Source organism: Rhinolophus ferrumequinum, chromosome 17 (genome assembly GCF_004115265.2).
Source record: "Rhinolophus ferrumequinum isolate MPI-CBG mRhiFer1 chromosome 17, mRhiFer1_v1.p, whole genome shotgun sequence".
In the NCBI taxonomy this organism is placed as follows: Eukaryota; Metazoa; Chordata; class Mammalia; order Chiroptera; family Rhinolophidae; genus Rhinolophus; species Rhinolophus ferrumequinum.
In genome coordinates this window covers 19,580,190-19,601,017 of record NC_046300.1, presented here as the reverse complement: position 1 = coordinate 19,601,017, position 20,828 = coordinate 19,580,190, and the positions used below count along the sequence as shown (strand labels likewise).

Here is a 20,828-nt window from a genome sequence, read left to right as displayed (position 1 = left end):
ACTTCTTAATTTAACATTCCTTTTGCCCATCATTGACTTTTTCCCATTCTTCATTGACCAACTCAAAAGCAGTCCTTGCCTCCCTGTTTCTCTCACTTTGTCCACTTTCCACCACTACATAGATTGCAGTACAACTTTAGCTCCCATCTCAGACTGACATATATTGCTAGGCATTTTTGCATGCATGCATGCTAACTCCTGCCAGCCCCATAGCAGGCACTCAGGAGTGCTGTGTTTAATGAATGAATGTAGCATTATATGAAGCCTGCTCATTAATGGGAACCTTTGAGGGAATATGAATGACATATAGAGCAATAGAATTCTGGCATTTTTGGCCAATGGAGGCAGCCTAGCACAAAGCTCTCACTGAACTGCCTTTCACTGTTCTCCTGTCTACTGAACGATTCCATCCATGTCCTTCCAAAGAGGACAACCATGTAACTAGCTCCAACCAAGGCTAGCACATGAATCAAAGTTTGATATACATGACATTCTAGTTAGATAGGTAGTGCTAAAGATTCCTCCATCAACCCACAGGGCCTGCTTCCGAGGTCCAGGCTGCATTTCTTTCTTTAACTCCTCTCACCTTCATAGTAATGTTTCCATGGTTGCTATTAAGTATTTCTGTTCTGTGAAAGTACCAACTACATGCACACTGGAAAGAGTAATACTGGGTGACTATAAGGTAACTGACTTCCAAAGAGACCCTTTCCACAGATTCCTTTCCCCACCACCGATAGGCCCAGAGCTGATGCTAAAGAGTAGCCTGGATGTTGGTCAGAACAGGACAAGCTGGAGTTTAGAAAAAGAGCAAAGACCGTGGCAGCACTGGCAAGCTCTTTGTTTTTACCCCATACCGTATATACAATATTTTGGAGGCAGGAGTTGTCATTCTTTTTATATTCCCAAAGCCTCCTGCAATATGTTGGGTATAGTTAACACTAAGTAAATGCTTTGTCTGTGTATTCAGTACTTGAGGACCTGATGTGTGCTAGGTGTTGTTTACATTGGTGAAGGAGGAAGCATGGTCCCTGCCAACATGGCATTTTCAGTGGGCTGGGGGTGGGGAAAGTAGATATAAAAACCACTAAGTAGAATCATAGTTATTTAAGTTGTGCTAAATTGTTACGCAGGAAAAATGTAGGGTGCCATGAGAATATGTACAATAAACTATTTTCCAAGTTTTCCTAGATTTCTATTAAGGCGTGACATTGAAGCTGACGTTTAAATGCATCCATCCCTGGGATAAAAATTCACGATATATTACTTATGAAAACTACACTGATGTTAAAACCTCTAGACACTTGAGGCAGGCGCCCACTTTCTCACAGCGCATACCTACTCAACCCAACTCCTTCTCTCCTTTGTTTTGTTTTCACATCAGAATATTCCACCAACAACCCTGACTTGTTGTTAGTCATATTCCAAGTGACAGGCATCAGCCTCCTACCACCACTGGGCATCGCCATAGCTGTCATCATCACCTTTTACTGCTACCGGGTTCACCGGAAGCAGAAGCTGACTCCTTCCTGGGAGACCAGCAAGCAGCGGAAGCTCATCGAGTTCAGCGAGCAGCTGGCCATCATCCTGGAAGACGACCGCTCGGACATCAGCTCTACGTGTGCCAACAACATCAACCACAACACAGAGCTGCTGCCCATTGAGCTGGACACCCTGGTGGGGAAAGGTCGCTTCGCCGAGGTCTACAAGGCCAAGCTGAAGCAGAACACATCAGAACAGTTCGAGACCGTGGCGGTCAAGATCTTCCCTTATGAGGAGTATGCCTCCTGGAAGATGGAGAAGGACATTTTCTCGGACATCAACCTGAAACATGAGAACATCCTCCAGTTCCTGACAGCTGAGGAGCGGAAGACGGAGTTGGGGAAGCAGTATTGGCTGATCACCGCTTTCCACGCCAAGGGCAACCTACAGGAGTACCTCACGCGGCACGTCATCAGCTGGGAGGACCTCCGCAAGCTGGGCAGCTCCCTCGCGCGGGGAATTGCTCACCTGCACAGTGACCACACCCTGTGCGGGAGGCCCAAGATGCCCATCGTGCACAGAGACCTCAAGAGCTCCAATATCCTAGTAAAGAATGACTTGACCTGCTGCCTGTGTGACTTCGGGCTTTCCCTGCGTCTCGACCCGACTCTGTCTGTGGATGACTTGGCCAACAGTGGGCAGGTGAGTTAGACCTGGATCCCCCTTACCTTGTCTCTGCCCCCCTCCCCCTTGATCCCTATCTCCTGCATCTTGCCTCAAACAGTCCTACACTCTGGACACTTGCCTATGCCCCACTCTCTCCTGACAGGGTGCCTTTGATAATAAGCATTTGGTTTCTTCAAATCCTCCCCACTTCAGGACAATCCTCATTTCTCTTCCACTGGCAAATTATTTTTCTTTACTTGAAACAGTGTTAGTAATTGATCTGTTATTTTCCTGTCTTTATGGTTGCACTCAGCCCTTTCTACTCTGTACTATTGGTAGTTGTAGTTGTTATTGGTGTGTTTTTTTTTTTATGGTTTTTTTTTTTTTTTTTTTTTACCATTCTAGAAAGCAGTCTCCTTGAAGTCCAAATCCACATCCATTTGGTCCCATATAACACAATACCTTGAACAGTGAAAGTGACCAATGAGTATTTATTGTGTGAGTGTGAGTGATGGACTTGAGTGAATGAACAATTCCGCTTTTGAAGTATCTCACAGATTAAAATAGAAACCTTTTTAGCTAAGGAGATATTGGAAAATGACTAGAAATTACCAAGACATCCTTTATGAATAACAGAACCCCATGTTTTCACATGCAGGAAGCTTAATTGTCGTGAGCACCAACGTTTTCTCTAACCGGGTGCCGGGACGTGCTTCTGAAGCATTTAGTTACTGCTCAGTCAGCCCTCTGGGTCCCTGGCACAGGCAATCTTGAGGTAAACCTGTTGAAACAGGAACTGATTATTGTGCCAGGATAATGAGTCATGCAATGACCTATTAAAAAGAAAAATTTCTTCTAATGCATGCCAATAAGAAATATTCCTTGTGATAATAATATTAACTCACTTGACCTTCCTTATTCTTTAGATACTTGGAAAGGTAGGACTTCATTGTTATTTAGTCAAGCTATACATGCTGCATTATCAAATATTTATCAAATATTCCCTAGAAATGTACATTTTTCTTTTTTCCTTTGTATTCCAGTGTTTTCATATTATCAGTCATCATCCAAATAAGACTACATAAAGATCCAGACTTAATCTTTTACGATTTTCATGCAATTTAATTTACTAGAGATTTTATGAAATTATGTTACATTCTTGACACACTAGAATGGGCTATGGGGTAAACAAAGAAGATCAACACAGTCCTTAAGTGATCAAAACTAATGGCAATGATTATTATTTCCACCATAAATCTTGGAGTTTCAGGAATGAAAAAATACTTATTTGCAAAAGCAAAAATAAACATCTAAAGTATCACAGATGTTGTCTCCCAGGTTATCTGCAAGGATTTTATTGTATAATCTGGTGACATATATCATTGCATTGGACAAGGCAGACCTTATTTTGGCATGCTTTGTTTATATTCTTTAAAGGTGTTTTCAGGAGGGGAACACCTACTTGTAAAAATAATTACATAAGCTATACTTTTCTGTGCAGGTCTCATTAATTTTGTGCTTTTTAAAGACTATCTCCTCATGTAGGGGATAAACATCAGGTATATTTCAAAAATAAAAATGCAGCTGGGATTAAATAATGGGCCTCAATGTCTGTTTTTGCTTTAGGTGGGAACTGCAAGATACATGGCCCCAGAAGTCCTAGAGTCCAGGATGAATTTGGAGAATGTGGAGTCCTTCAAGCAGACAGATGTCTACTCTATGGCGCTGGTGCTCTGGGAAATGACGTCGCGCTGCAACGCAGTGGGGGGTACGTATGGACCCCCATCCTGGTGCCGTGGCAGATGTGCCTTCAAAATGATGTTATTTGCTTCAGACATGATTCCAGGGTTCCAGAAGAGTTAACCCCACAGTGAGAGCTAGTTGAGGTCTGGCAGTACACAGAACAATTTGGAATTGTGCTGAAAAGCCTGTGTTTTTAATCTGAAAGCTATGTTTGGAGCATAAAACTTTTTTTATCTCCTTTCTTGAAATATAATTACTTTTCTCTCTTGACACATCTTTTCACAGATATTTAAATATTTGGCAAGCGATGAACACTAAGAATATAAGAATTATTTTTACTTAACAAATGGATATATTATTCAAAAAGTATCTGATTTTTTTTTTCTTTTGTGTGTATTTTAAGGTTTTTCGGAATTATAAAGTTCCGGAGATGAATTTGACTCAACATTTACTTTTATGGACATGATTTGCCTTTGTTGGGCAAACAAGCAGAATGATTTGACGTATTTGTTTAGGTTTTGGAAAATCTAGTGGTGAGAAATTATTGAGGAATGCTGCATTCTTCAAGGGTGCAGAGAAATGTCGTCGTTTTAGAGACCATTGTCCCCTGAACTTCCTGGACATGAGAATGGCTGAGGTCTAACGTTACTTTATCTTTTTCTGACTCTCCTCTTAGTAGTTTCCGTCGCAGTCTTAGGTCTCACCTTAGAAAGTTGCACGTCCCATCATGGTTCTGGCTGTGGGAAGTCAGATCAAGCTAACTCCAATTTTATTTTTAACTGTTTTGTACTCATTTAGACATATGGCATAGTTGCAAAAATAGTGAAGCTAGGTAATTAATATTGGTACAATACTCTTAATTAATCTATAGAATTTATTTGAATGTCCAAGTCCCCAGTACTGTCTTTTCCTGGAACAGAATCTAATCCACATTTCATTTAATGGTCATGTCTCCTTAGTCTCCTTCAACTTGTGACAGGCCTAGTTTTATCTTTCATGACCCTGACACTTACAAAGAATTCAGACCAGTTATTTTACAGGGGGTCTCTCACTTTGGGTTTCTCTGATGTTTTCTTATGATTCAATTGAGATTGTGTATTTTGGGCAAGAATACCACAGAAATGATATCGTGTCCTCCTTGATTTCTCATACTGGGGACACAAGATGTCAGTGTGCCTGTTCAGTTTGATCCTTGGTGAAGATGGTATCTGCCAGGTCTCTCCCGTGTAAAGTAACTATTTTTTTTCTATTTGTTATTAATACATATCTCATGGGAAGGTGACTTGACCTGTTTCTAAAGATATTAGACACCTGCATAGTCAGGATACTAGACCTGTTTCTTGTCATAGTTTTGCCTGCTAATTTTAGGATCCATCAGTAGTTCTGACCTGCAACAATTGTTACTGTAATGCTTTCCTGACAGTGATTCTCTATTATTCTTATTCCTTCTACATTTATTATAGATATTCTACTGTAAGGATCATCTGTTCTTTCACCACTTCCTGTTATTTATTCATTTGATTATGTATTTATAACACTATTGAGTTATAGATATTTATTTTAGTCTATGAATATCCAATATTATTTGTTTTGTTGTTCATACTGCGGCAGCTTTGGTCACTGAGCCAAACTCCCCAATATTTTGCCCAAGGTGGATTTGCTTGCCACTGTTGCTGGCTCTGATTCTTCGTCCTGTTTAGCACATGCTAACCCGGTTTTCTAGGATGGGTCCAGGTCACCCCCCTCGCACTGAGTACCTTGCTGTGCCATCACCTAGTTCTCCGAGTCCCTGCATGGGGATGGTAATTCCTGTCTGGCTGACACTGTTATTTTCTGGTTTCCTGCCTAAGATTTCTTCCCCCACAGCACTTTCAAAAGTAACTTAGTTTTTCCTTGCACAGTGAGATTTGTATAACCAAGTTTCAGCCACAGAGAATAATTTTCTGTTTGAAAGCTTTGACAGTTCCAGAATGAATCCTTAGACTGGTGTGAGTTGTGTCAGAGATGATGCCGTTGTCACTGTCAGAATAAATTTACCTAAATTTCAGTAACTTTCCTATCCTTTGAAGCCCATTATTCTATAAACATGAGCTGGAGATTGTGTCTCTGTCTTTTGCTCTGTCAGGGCAGCCAGCTTATTAGGGCCCCATGTGAGTTCCCTGCCTCCACTCTTCGCGACAATAGAGGCCTTTTCCTGTTGATATTTGCTGAGTGTGGAAGAACTCGGGCTAATGAGGAGGAATGGAGTTCCACCAACTTTTATGAGATCTAAAAACAGATACAGTATAAACAGGTCTTCCCAAGGAAGGAACAGGATCGCATTTGTTCAGCTCGTCTCAGAAAACCTTTCATAACCTTTAGGGTAAGAACAGACGGCATTTGGGGAACCGGAAAGAGGCCATCCTGGTTCTCATTTTGTTTGATCTTCAGCCCACAGTCCTGTTTCCCCCATCTCTGCTCAGACTGAAAAAAACCAAAGTTATTTATCTTCACTTTGGTCCAACTGAAAGCCCTTCACTTGATTAAGTGTGTGAACTTGTGTATTAAACCCTTTCTTTGAACTTCTTTTAAGAACTTTTTTTTTTCCTTTTTGGGATGTCTTAAAATCTTAAAGACCGATGATTTTTTAGCCTAGTCTTAATTTCAGACTTTTCATTTATATTTAAAGAGGCACTTGGAAGGTACATAAAACCTGAAGATGGACATGTTCCCTCCTAGCTGTTGGAGAAACATGTGGAAAGACAGGTCTTGCTCTCAAGAAGCATATAGTCTACTGATGAAACAGACTTTTGTTTTTTCTCCTTTTTCAAAATTTGCACAGGCAGACACATTTATTACCTTACAAGGAAAATCAATACTAGCTCCCTCTAGTTGATGTTAGTCTTTCATTTATAAGGTCTAAGAGAGAGGGCAGGATGTAAAAGAGCTTTCCTGAAGCTTATACTTCTTTCCTGTGACTTGAAATACAACATATGCAATTACTGTTTTTCATTGGCAGTCTCTTTTCAAAAAAGGAAATGTGGACTATACTTAACCATAGTCTGAGGAATTATAGATGGATGTTTCATTTCACAGCGTAAGGCAACTAATATTCCATCCAGTTTATTCTGAGTGGGAGAACATCTAATTGGATGAAGTAGGACAATAAGCATCCAGAGGACAGTGTTGTGGGAGAATGTGAAATCCTAGCTTTCCTGCCTTTAAGTGACTCCACTCTGTTCTGAGGGTTGAGCCCAAACTCTTCACATGGGTGCCAGGCCAGCCCTCTCTTGCCTCTCTAGGCTCCTCTCCCCACAGTGCTGTCATTCTGCAGTTGTTGTTATGGACGCCTCTTAGGTCTCGCCCCCAGGTTTTGTCTCATGCTGTTTACTGGGACTGGAACACTTAAATCGACTTATAAACACGCAAGTGCAGTTCGGTTGTGGTTAGTGCTGCAAGAGGGTAAGGCAGAGGGCACAGGGGGCTGCATGCCCACATTGGCTAAAGGGAGTGTAACAGTAGGGTCAGGCAGTGAGAGACAGGTCAACTCTGGAAGGAAGGGTAAGACACAGGAGTGTCCTCTTGAATTGCTTCTTTATCAGCCAGCCTCTCCTCTGTGCAGAGCAGCACAGGCGAATGGGAGAAAGATACAGCACTCACTGGGAAGCCCTCACTGTCATCAGGTGAGAAAATGCAACCATGATAATACCCTTCTGAAGCCAACTGGTAACAACTCTGTCAGTTAACACAAATTTCCACCTAGGAGCTCAAAAGATGGGTTGTCATAATTGAAGAGAGTGGTCAAAAGGGAAAGGCTTTCTGGTAGAAGTAGGTTTGGTCATGAAATAAACACAAGGGAATGATAGGTACCATGTCTTCATGGATCAGCTCATTTAATCTAACAAGGACTCTTTGAAATATGTACTATTATTAACCCCATTTCACAGGTGAAAAAATTGAGGCTTTGGGAGTAGGAAAGTTGTGGAGCTGGGAATCAAAGCCCTGTTGTCTGACTCTAGCCCACAGGCCCTAACATTCCTAGTACTCACTGGCCTGACCAATGGAGAACATGTTTAATAAATGGCAGGTACGATTACCATCATCATCATTATTATCATTATTACTATTACTATTATTATTGATGAGGTAGTCGGTAGTACCTTGTGTATCCTGGCCTTTGACTTGAAGTCTTTCTGGAAGTACCTGAAGTGAGGCACATTCAGTGACGGCCTGCCTCCCTTCTGAAAGATTCCAGTGATTGTCCTGACTCCCCCAGGTCATTCTCTTTCATAAATCCCAAGGCGACTACATTCTGTAGCATGTTGCAGGCTCAGTGTCTTACATTCTGAGATAACCTTCTTATTTTTAAATTTCTCTGAAGATATATTCATTCGTTGACTCAACAAATATTTATTAAGTGTCTATTACATGGCAGGCATTATTCAAAATGCTAAGCAAACAGTGGAGGAAAAAAAAAAAACAAATGGCCTCTGTCCTCAAGGGAGAGTGAGTCTAATGAAGAGCTAATATTCTGGAAAGACAGGTCATGAACAAGTAGCTATATAATATCAGAGGTGGATTATGATGATTTTAGAAAGAAAAATAAAGCAGAATTAGGGAATAGATACTGACAGAGGGTATTATTTCAGACACTTTGGACTTCTGAAAGAAACCTAAGAAAACAGGGCTTCATAGTTGTTTGAAGAGGGAGCAAGATAGAAAGAAGTGATTGGTGTGTTCCTGTTTTGTAATGAAGGAGGAAAATCATGAAATCTCCATTCAGCAACGACAAACCCAGAGACTGGGTCTCTTTTACAGAGCGTGGTTCTGTTTTACAAAGAAATCTCTGTCAGCGGCTTTTGGGTTGTTGGTGTTCATGCAAGTGTTTGTGGGGTGTGTGGGAGGCGGATGAAGGCGGGGTGCCTCTCAGGCCCCCCTTGGCAAACGCAGCAGACACAGCATTCATGTTGTCCCCAACCAAAGCTGGCCCACAAGCAGACCGACTCCCCAATCCCTAGCCATTTTGGCCTCTGAATAGAAGCTGACACACAGCAGCCGGCTGAGCAAGTATTTAACAAAGACCATAAACGCAACCCCAAGAATGGCTCCTGACCATATTGTCGGCTTGCTGCAGTCTTGTGAGACAGACAAAAAGTGCAAATGAGTCAAAAAGAAAGGAAAGGAGTGGGGAGGGCGGGAAGAGGGGTGAGAGAGAAAGGACTGAAGACTACAAAAAAGGAGAAAAGAATTGAAGACTAAAAAGACTAGGATGGAAGCACTTCATTTTCCTGGGTTTCAGGGGAGTATAATTTGGAGGGCAGACAAAACACTGGGGTACTGCTTCGGGGAAAACTATCAACAACTTTGCTGCACTGTTAAGTTGGAACTACAAAGCAACAGCTGTGTAGCAGATGCTGACTTTCAGAGGAATAGCACTGCTGTGCCAGAGACTTGCCCTCTATTGCAGAACTAGGAAGAGAGATATAAGTGTAGTTTCTCCTAAGAGCCTCTGAGAGAACTTAACGGTGCTACAAGTGCCGGTGGGTCAGCGTGGCTTCCGTCAGTGAAAACACTGGGGGGAAGGCAGGGGATGCTGGGAAGAAGAACGAGTTATTCTCAAGCAGCGAGGTGAAGTGCCTTAGGATTGACGTGTGAGGCACTCGGGGAGAGCCTGAGGTGTCCGGCCTCAGTACATCTGTCTTAGGAAGCAGCCTGTGGGTGACACAGGGACTTGGTTTGAGTAAATAATTCTGCTGTGTGGGCATCTGCCTTGGGTTGGGTGTCCCAGACCCTGGAACCAGAATTTGAGTGTCTGTAATTTATTTGGAAAGAGATCTCAGGAAATGCCAATAAGGGAACGGGGAAGTGAGTCATGAAAGGGAAGGAAGCCAATATGTGGTGTGTGGCCAAGTGGGTCTTCACTGTGGACAACTGGAGCCTAATGCTGCTGGGGACCCTGGCTGGGGCACCAAACATATACCTCAGCATCACACCACCCAACGGAACAGGAAGCTGGGTGTTTATCTTCTAACTCTCATCTGTCTTTGGTTGAGTGCTGCCCTGGGGCAAGTTGGGAGGGTGAACTCCCACACGCCCAGCCTGCCCCACTTGGAGTTGGGCCAGCATGCATGGGAAGTGTGAGTGTAGAAGGTTGTGTGGCCAGTGGTCCTACAGCAGTGTACAGTGGCCCCCCATTATCCATCGTTTCACTGCCACAGTTTTAGTTACCCACGGTCAACCATGGTTCAAAAACATTAAATGAAAAATTCCAGAAATAATTCATAAGTTTTAAATTGCACCGTGTTCTGCGTAGCATAATGAAATCTTGCGTTGTCCTGCTCGGTACGTGAATCATCCTTTCATCCAGCATATCCGTACTTCATCCGTTCCCCCAATTGTCAGTCCCTTTGTAGCTGTCTCAGTTATCAGATCCACTGTCTTGGTATCTCAGTACTTGTGTTCAAATTATTCTTACTTTACTTAATAGTGGCCCCCAAAGCGCAAGAGCAGTTAGTAATGCTGGCAATTCAGATGTGCCATAAAGAAAAGCCGTAAATTGCTTCCTTTAAGTGAAAAGGTGAAAGTTCTAGACTTAATAAGGAAAGAATGAAAATTGTATGCTGAAGTTGCTAAGATCTACAGTGAGAACAAATCGTGTGTGTGTGTGGGGGGTGTACACACACACGCACAATGGTACCTAGGTTTTCGAACATAATCCATCTGGCAGACCGTTCGAGTTCTGAAATGTTCGAAAACCGAGGCACGATTTCCCCATAGAAAATAATGCAAAGTGGATTAACCCGTCCCAGACTTTTAAAATCAACCCCTAAAACGGCACATTTAGCATGAATCTAATGACACCATAGATCCATAAAACTTATGGCATTCGTAAACCGAAATGTTCGTCAACGGAGATGTCCGAAAACCGAGGTACCATTGTATATATGTTTTGGTACTTTCCATGGTTTCAGGCATCTACTGGGGTCTTGGAACGTGTCTACCGTGGATAAAAGAAGTCTACTGTACTGAGTAATGATAGAGGGCATTGTGATTTCTCTTGTTTTGTGGATATGGGAACTGAGGCACAAAGTGTGGACATTTCTTTTCCAAGTCCTCATATCTAGTTTATGATTTAGCTAGGGTAAACACAACTAATAATATCCCTACTTATGAGGCATATCGTTAGCGCTATTTTTTTTTTTTTAAGTGCCAAACTCGGTCTTATTCTCTAAATGCTTTGATTTTTTTTTTTTTCCCTCAGAGGCATTTCCAAATTTTTTGAGTGGTCCTCCTTATAGGTTAGCCAGGTGTAGCATTCTCCGTGCTAACCCCACTTACCCCTTAACTTGCTTTCTCTGCAGTTCTTCACAGAAGGGAGGCCTGAGCCTGGGCATCATTTGGTCAAATGCACAAAGAGGAACTCTAGAAAAGACTGCATTAACTTTATTGCCAACCGTGCCCTAATCCAGTGCCTGTGGCATAACATGCAAGTCTCATTTTCCCCCACCTCCACCACCACCCGTTGCACCGACTTCTCTAAACCCCGAATGGTTTAATGTCGGTAATTAACAGCAGTAATGAGAGGGTGCTCTTTGTCATCAGTGGAGTATTTTTGCATAGCTTGTTTGGAAATTGCAAACTATAACATCCAACAGGTCCCAGAAATTTCCCCTTCTCGGGGTCATATGGTGGGGATGGCCTAGCTAAGGCAATGAGGGACACATTTGTTCCCAGCTGTGCTTGTTCTGTTTGGGGAAGAAAGAACTCACTGAAATGCTTGGTAGAGAGGAGAAAGCAGGAAAGCCTCCTAAAAAGGCAAAGCCATTTCATCAAAGTAACAGTAATACAGTCGGCAGTTCTGAGTGCTATTCCCGGAATCCAGTGAGCTTTTTGGCCTCAGTTTTCTCAACTGCAAAATGAGGTGTTGGATCACATCTCTAAAGGCTCTTCTTCACCATTCTCTGTCTGACTCATGTGAAACCCTTAAAATATGTTAAGTAACTGGTATTCAGTTCCTCTGTCAAGATGCAACTCATATTCCTTGCAAAGCATTTAAAACAATGCTGCTCCAAGTGTCGTCTGTGGAAGGTTCTGATCCTCAAACTGGTTGTTTCAGATGTGTGATATGATAAGGACAGAAACTGAGAGTAGTTATTTAGTAACTTCAATAGCAATTGGTGTTGCCATGACACTCAAGTAGTATCCATTTTTCTTATAATTCATTTCTACGGTATTTTACTGAGGCCTCGGTCCCCAGTGAATTGGGGGCAAAACACCCGGCCTTTTATAAAGAATACATTGAAAAGTGCTCCTTTATAAACAACAAGGGAAACATTTAAGTCACTTTTAGTTCCACCATTCAACCTAAACCACTTTTGTGAAACTAGGGGTTAGGAGTGGAGAGAGATTTGCTTTTGTCTATACCCGTCTATTTAGTAATTTTTTAGTTTTAATTACATATGTTTTCTAAAATAAAAATATTTGAAGACCCAATATGAAAAATAGATAGGTAGGGATAAAATATACGTAAGTTGGCCCCAGCAATTTTGCCAAAGTGGATTAAGCATATCAGCATCTGGATGACTGAAGCCATGGCGACAAAGCTGGAGTTGAAAACCAACTTGTTGCCAGTCATCAGCTCTGCTCAATTGCCCAGCACTGTCTGGGCTTCAGTGTATGAGGTTCTGTTCTAGGAAAGACCATCGGTGCCCACCTGGCTGGCAGAGGCTTCCTGTCCTCTAACCACCTCTCCCCGGGTTCAGGTTTCCACCTAGCTGTCTGTGGATACCTCCTTCTGCTCAAAGTAAATGCCTTTGGTATTCTGAGAGACTCTGAGAAGAACTGAGGAGCAGGTAGGACATGGCTTCCAGAAAGGAATGACCTCCATTGTAACGTCTGTCAATGGGCATCCTCCCTGTCTTAATGGAGACCTGAGAATGGCATTGCCTCAATAGTCCCGCCCCCCAAAAGAGAGCAGTGCTGCCTGAGGGTGGTTTTCATGATTGCCACAATCAAATATTAAAGCTGGTGACTGAGAGGCAAATGGACACATTGTTTTACACATTATAGGGCATGATTTAAAAAAAAAGGAAATGGGTGGGAGTAGGATATTCAAGTGAGGGAGAAGACAAAAGGAGGAATTGCAAAACTTCATAATAAGACAAAAAGTGAACAACTGTTTTAGAAAATACGTATTACATAAATATGACATTTCCCTGGAGTAGAAGAAAGGTCAGCTTCAAACATGCATATCTTTAAGTCCCCATCCCCATTCCTAATCTGACCGACATCAGTGTTACAGGATCGGAGTTTGGCATATTAAAATATGACACATGCTAAACTACAGCTCTGCCCAGGACATATAACCAAGGATGGCTTTGGGGGCATATTCAAGGAAGTTTCTATAAAGACACTGACCTTAGTTGAAACCTGAAGTCCTAGTGAAGGGTTAAATCATCCTCTATTATTTTCTTTATACCATGGATCACTGAAGGAAAATTACCTTTTAAAATTTTGTTTGTTTATGTTATTATTAATCTCTCTCCTCTGTCATCTTACTAAATAGCATATCTCAAACTTCTTTCATCATTGCTTCCTAAGGAGCCTTTGTAGACACTTTTTTTTCTTAATTGCTATTCCCCGTGATGTTTCCCCCCTTTGAAAAAGCATACATAACAAATTCACCATTTTAACCATTTTCCAGTGCGCAATTAACTGGCATTAAGTACCTTCACCATGTTGCGCCACCATCACCATTATCCATTTCCAGAACTCTCTTATCTTCCCCAACTGAAACTCTGTACCCACTACATAACAACCCTCCATCTCTTCTCGCCGCAGTCCTTGGCAACCACTAGTCTACTTTCTGTCTCTATGAATTACCCTATTCTGGATACCTCATATAAGTGGAATCATACGATATTTATCTTTTTTTTTTTTTTGGTCTGGCTTATTTCACTTAGCATAAAGTTTTAAAGGTTCGTCTGTGTTGTAGCATGTATCAGAATTTCCTTCCTTTTTAGGCTGAATATCGCCATGAAATCTAACACCGTGGGTTAAGTCTGTTCATGGACTGTGGACCTTTGTAGGGCTACAAACCACTGCAATCTGTAAGACTGTTTCTACCTCCCAAGAACCAGTTTTGCTCCCTTGGGGCAACAGAACCCCACGAAAAATGCCTGTGTTAAAATGTCAGCTTCGTGACCTTGTTGGTCTTCCTCCCACTCTGTCCCCAGCTGGCAGCCCAACTGCTAGCACATAACTCAACAATCATTTCTGGAATACTTCTAAAGCTCCTTCCAAAACCACTCCTTCCTTCTTGTCTTCATCCATTATTATTAAAAACTTGCTCTGAGTAATTAATCAAAGATATATTTCGACACTCAGTGCCTCATGATGTCAGTCAGACCTCCCAACAGGCTCGTGTCCCCTGGATGCACATACCCTCCTCAGTGGCCCTGTGTTTGCCTGCTTTCTTCACAGAAGTGAAAGATTATGAGCCGCCATTTGGTTCCAAGGTGCGGGAGCATCCCTGTGTCGAAAGCATGAAGGACAATGTGTTGAGAGATCGGGGACGACCAGAAATTCCCAGCTCCTGGCTCAACCACCAGGTAAGGAGTGGCTGTTTTGAGGGGAGAGTAAGAGTCGTCTGAGGTAACCTCTTAGGCAGGAGAGAATTCTGGGCTCTTTGGCCTTCAATCTGAGGTCAGGTCCCTTTGTGTTCTGTGATCCTCCCAGGTTTTGTTTATAAAGAAAATTTCAATAAAGTGGGCTGACCCTGTTATTTTTAAGCTTCAAATTGGCAGGTAGGTACAACATTCAAAGAGGGCTCACGAATAATCATTTGAAGGGCATTTGTCACTTTGTCCAAACCCCCTTGGTTCCAGTTAAAATATTTTGTTTGCAGCCTCTGCCACTCACTCACCCCCATGCTTTTACATAGGGAGTTTATGTTTTGCTCCCTTCTGGGTTCCAAATGTTTTCTTCTGGGAATTTTCAGCTCTGGAAGGAAATACTTAGCAGAGAGAAATAAGCAGAGTTTGTCAGCCAGCTGGACTGAGAGGCGACTGCCGTGTGCTTAGGATCATGTACAGGCCCCGTGCAGGCTGTGCTCACAGAACTGGGAAAGAGGAGGCCACACCTCACTCTGGAATAAAAGAAGAGGAAATGAGAGTGAACAAATAGGATATCTGTCTTTTGGGAACATCCTAAGGGCTTCTTTTTTTCGTTTCTTTCCAAGAAATGGTAGGTAAGGCCATCCCTAGCAGGGCAGTAATTCTGGACTTCTAAGGAGACCTATCCAAGTTCTTTGTCTGGGGGCATTTGGATGAAAGCAGTGGTCAGAGAAAAAGAACAAAGTGATAGGTTGTGAGAGCAAGAGGACTGTCTGACCCACCCAGGAAAGAGCCCTGAATGAAGCGCAGAGGGAACAGTGTGCCCCTATCTCTCTGACAGAACTGTTCTTTCTACTGTGGAAAACCTTTTATTGTCTCCTTTGGATGAATTCCCTTATCCCGTGAAGGCTTGGGCTAAGTCATAGATTTTCCTAAGGGCAAAGCAAATTCAGATAAGAAACAGTAACAACAAGTCAGGCTCAATTGGGAAGACAGATGGAGCAGGAAGCCTGGCCTGTGGCAGTCCTGGCCTCAAGCCCCTTCCCAGGACAGAACCTAATAAAGTTGGGAGAGCCTGAACTTGGCCATAGTAGCCCAGGGCTTCCCTGGGGTTTAGGGCAAAGCCCCTTTGACTCTGACAATGCAAGACTGTTTTGTGTTAACTCTGAAATCGGAAGGCACTAGTGTTTCTTTCAAACTCGGTTGCCTCTGAAGCTGTATAGTTGTTGTAATGAAGCCATTATTCATGATGATAAAATTCTGGAAAGAATTTGCATAATACATTTTTTTTCTCTTAATGAGATTTGTTGCCCTATTGATTTCAAGTTAATGCTTAATATTTAATTTAATTTACTGCCTGTAATTACAGTGTCAGAATAAAATAAATGTTACTTGTGTACCAACAATAACACTCCACTCTGAACAGGGCCATCAATCAATACCGTCAATTAGGTGAATTATGCAATTAATTCAACATCATGAACTCACTGGCAGAGGGTGGGGAAGGGAGGGAGAGGCTCCTAGGTGTGTTAGGAAAGTTACTAGTACGGGGAAAGTGCCAGTTCGCAGGGCAGTGTTGGGATTTAGCCGTCCATCAGGGCCACCTGTGTGAGGGGTCACCAGTGACAACGTTGAGCCTGTAATTGGCAGGAGCACACTCTGTTTCTAAGGCGCTCTGTGTAACTCCTGCCAGCTTTATTTCCAAAAATGATTTGAAATGACAACAAAAATATTTGCAATGCAAAATAAAAATTAAGGCTGTGAGAGGACTCTTGCCACTGTGCTGGGCAGTATTTCCTGGATGGACCTTTTGAATGGGGCCATTTTGGGGTTCGGTTGAACGCTGTGAAACGGCCTAGAATCAAGCAGGCCTGACCTACAGGCAGCTGTTTCATAGGGTCCAGCCTAACATTGGAGAAGAGGGGGGCATGACAGAGGGCACCCTTGGCAGCTGCTACTGCATCACTCCACAAAACGTGTGGACTTTACAAAATAAAACCAGACTAATGCCTGGACTTCACTCTGACTTGGGTATTCAGCCCTGTTAAAATAGAAATGTGTATATGATTCCCACTCTAAGACACTCTGGAAAAGGCAAAACCACAGAGACAGTAAAAAGATCAGTGCTTGCCAGGGGCTCAGGGATGAGGAGGGATGAATGACCAGGGGGAGCACAGATTCTTTAGGGCAGTGAACTTATTCTGTGGGTTGCTATAATGATGGCTGCATTCACGGTACATTGCTCAAAACCCACAGATCGTATGCGCCCTAACGTAAACTTTGGTGTATAGTGCGCTGTCAGTGCTGATTGGTTGCCTTGAACAAATGTGCCACACGGATGCCAAATGTTGACGTGAGGGAGGTTGGGAGGGTTGGAGGGGTATGTGGAAACGCTCTGTGCTTTCCACTCAGGCTTGCTGTGAGCCCAAAACTGCCCTACGCAGTAAAAGCTAAAACTGCTCTAAAACAGGAGAAAGATATGAAATAGCATCAGGGGCGCACTTCATGGGAATTTTCAGGTATTGGGGATGCTACTGTACCCCAAAAGTCTACTAGTGGGTCCTTGCTCCATTTCAACAATCTACTGGGATCAAATGGCACCAGAACGAATAGTTACAACAGGTTTCCAGGGCAGTGCACAGCCACCTGCATAGCTCCTTCCATCCACACGCAACTGGCTGGCCTCCTACAGTGAGTGCTCGGTCAGAATGTGGTAAATGCACAGGCTCTTTCTCGCCTGGCCTGCACTGCAGGAACAAGGCCAGCCAACCAACCCACCCACTCATGTGGCCTCTGCACTTCTCTTCCTCTGCAGGGCATCCAGATGGTGTGTGAGACTCTGACCGAGTGCTGGGACCACGACCCAGAGGCCCGTCTCACGGCCCAGTGTGTGGCAGAGCGCTTCAGTGAGCTGGAGCACCTGGACAGACTCTCGGGGAGGAGCTGCTCCGAGGAGAAGATTCCCGAAGACGGCTCGCTAAGCACTACCAAATAGCTCTTTCGGGGCAGGCTGGGCCCAGTCCAAAGAGGCCGCCCCTGTTGCCAAAGAACAGAGGCAGCAGGAAGCTGCCCCTAAACTGATGCTTCCTGGAAAAACAGGGGTCACGCCCCTCCCTGTAAACTGTGGGCTTGAGCAGAAACAACAGTGGCAGGGAGTGGGTGACATGAAGCATTCTATGCCTTTGACGTTGTCATAGGATAAGCTGTGTTAGCAGTTCCTCAGGAAATGAGATTGATTTTTACAATAGCCAATAACATTTGCACTTTATTAATGCTTGTATATAAATATGGAATAGCTATGTTTTATATATATCTATATATGTCTATATCTATATATGCAGCCATACTCTGGAAAGAGACAAGGAAAAAGACCAGGTATTCCCAGGAAATAGGTTTGATTGGAGAGCTCCAGAGCCGAGCGCAGAAGAAGGGGTCCATGACAACATTAGCTCTTGACAATCACACACGGGATGGTTCTCTGTCGACACAAGGGGGGACTGTGCATTAGGGGAGAGGCTCCATGTCTCCAGCCCGCTACGACCACGTTCCACTTGCTTTTGCAAAATAATTCTCTGTGTGTGGGTCCTCGTCTGGCCATGGAGCTACTTATAGTCACGCTGTTTAGGGACCAGATCCTGGGGTGCTTGTGTGCCATTATTTCTCCTGGGCTATTCACTTCAGCTTCAACCCCCACATCTGGTTTATGAACCACCTTCCTCAACCAGCTCAGAAACTTTGCTCCATCTATAATAGTTTAACTGTCTTGAGCCCCATTTTTACCTGTACAGGCTACAGAAAAATCAGGACAAATGTCCTCATCCATGAAATTGCCATACCTTCTACTAAAAAAATAGTCATACATATTAATTCCCCCCCCCCCCATATCTATGTTACTATTGACCACTCCCAGCCCTCTCCCTTTCCTGAAAGGGAACAGATCTCTCCTCCAGGATTCATCATGTTTCATTTTTCACCACCCTTGGTTTGAGTCTATATTTCTATGCAACACCAGGAGGTTCCATCTCCTGGGCTCCTGAATGCTCACGTGTATTTTGGCCTAGTGGAAAGGATTTGAGCTGCATGATATGGCCACAATCAGGAGTTTCGGAACAAGTGTTTTGCTTGGCTAGTGCGGCGTTTGACAAAATTGAGCTACTTTTTAAATATTTGGAGACTTTACTAAAAAAAAAAAAAAATCTGGATCCTCAAGTGAGAATAGATAGCAGATGGTTTCCAATTTTCTCCCGTTCACATCATTCACTAAATGAAGTTGTGGACACACTTATAAAGCTGCTTCACTTCTTGATATAAACATTTGCATTTTCTGTCTAACCCACACCCCAGTCTGGGAATTAAACCTGCCGCTAACCAAAGTCCTTTGTAAGAAATGTGCACTCAAGCGGTCATCCTCGGGCTGTATAATATATATATTTTTTTTATTGGGGAATATTGGGGAACAGTGTGCAACCCTGTTCAGAGCTCACGCTCCAACCAAATGAGCCATCCGGCTGCCCTGGGCTATAGATTTTGATTCATTCCCTCCACTGGCCCTGGTGGTAAGATTTGAGGTTGGCTTTTTTTTTTTTTTTTTTTTTGGACTAAAGGGGACCTCCTGTAAGAGGTCCCAGTTAACAGAGGTTTATTTTGTCTGTTTATTTAGAGCTTTCCCCTCTGTATTAAGGAGGGGAGCCCTTTACTCCCAGAAGCTTTCGTCGTGGCTACCAGTCTGCCCACCATAATAACCACCCTTCCCAACCGTCGCAGAATGTGCTAGTGAGGGTTTGAGTGTGGGACACAACAACCCCATTCACAGTTAGGAAATCTGTGTTCACGTGGATAAGAAGAAAGAATGAGCTTTAAGACTCCACAAGAAACTTGTTAATTCACACACAAGTGTTAATGCTGCAAATAATGTCTTTTTACAAAATGTTTTTGAAGCTACTTAATTTCAACCAAATAGGAATATTAGTGAGGGACTAGCAGGGAGCACATCAGCTCTATTTTGATTTTGGAAGGTCTCCGTTCATTGGGGTTTTAGCAGTTTGGGATTAGGTGGAACTCTTAGGCACCCTACTCAGTGGGCGTGGGCTGAGACAGTTAAGGACGGTTTCGCTGCAAAACCATGGAAGTGCCCAGCTACTCCGCGCACTTGAAAGCTGCTTGATGCCGTCCCAATAGCTGTTGCCCATTGACCTCTAGTGGTGAATTGCTAGAATACTGGTCCATTACTGGGATCTTCCAAGATTCAAGAGTTTTATCATTTCTGGGTCATCATCAGCATAAACTGGAATGTAGTGTCAGATGATACTGTGGCCTGTTTTGTTTATGTTTTGTTTTTTTTTCCTTATTCAAGAAAAAGACCAAGGAATAATAACATTCTGTAGTTCCTAAAAATACTGACTTTTTCTTTTTACTACTATACATAAAAGGAAAGTTTTATTCTTTTATGGAACACTTCAGCCATACTCATGTATTAAAATAGGAATGTGAATGCTATATACTCTTTTTATATCAAATGTCTCAAGCACTTATTTTCATACTGTGCCTCATTCGTCTTTTATATAAATAAAATGTTTATGAGATTGAATAAAGCAAAAATACTCAGGTCAGCTTCTTGCTTCTTGTTCCTATTCATAATAGCTAAGACTGTGAGCCTCACTTGGTTATTTTGCAGTTTATACAGAAAAATATCACAAGACAAATCCTCTCTATCTTTCCCATATTCATCGTCTTGTTCGAGTGACAGTCTCAGGTCCCTTTTTTAAACAAAAGCATTCACAGTCGTTTAATAATAGAAGATGGAGCAGATGCTACTGGTGGCCTGCCCCTTATCCCAGGGCCCTGGCAAGGCTCCTGCCTGCCCATCCCTCTCACCCGGCAACCTGGAAGCTGCCTCCATCCACACGGCTGCCTTTCCAGGGCTTGGCACAGCCGAGGCTGCGGCTAAGAGCACATGTCTGAGTCTTATATTTTCTCCTTGCCTTACACTAGCAGCTGGCTGCTACCTTTTTGACTCCTGCCAGGAGTCATGCTGCCTCCCTCCTTCTTTCTACTTAGCCACAGCATCCCACTTGGGGCTTTTAATCAGCTTATCTGCATCGCCAGACAAATGTGCCTGGAGCCATTACCTCGAGGTCATTGTTGACAGGCTTTCTTGTGACACAGCACATGTGCTTTTCTGCCCCAATTTGAGCTACCTGTGTAGGAATCTGAGAAATTCTGTGTTATCTTCTGAGTTATCAGCTGGGTTAAAAATAGTTAATATGGTAGCACCTACGTCAGGGTTTCTAAACCTCAGCACGACTGATACTTTGCGGTAGATAATTCTTTGGGAAAGGGCCTGTC

At 43.1% G+C, this 20,828-nt stretch overlaps 1 protein-coding gene across 1 annotated transcript in view; it reads left to right on the top strand.

Moving 5' to 3' along the window:
- The window catches only part of TGFBR2 (transforming growth factor beta receptor 2), an 83,187-nt gene extending 62,643 nt beyond the window's left edge, over nucleotides 1–20,544 (top strand). The window contains 4 exon segments of the mRNA XM_033132411.1: nucleotides 1,385–2,184; nucleotides 3,775–3,916; nucleotides 14,353–14,480; nucleotides 17,299–20,544. Of these exon segments, the coding sequence (XP_032988302.1) occupies nucleotides 1,385–2,184; nucleotides 3,775–3,916; nucleotides 14,353–14,480; nucleotides 17,299–17,478 (1,250 nt within the window). The 3' untranslated portion in view covers nucleotides 17,479–20,544.
- The last annotated feature ends 284 nt before the right edge of the window (nucleotides 20,545–20,828 follow it).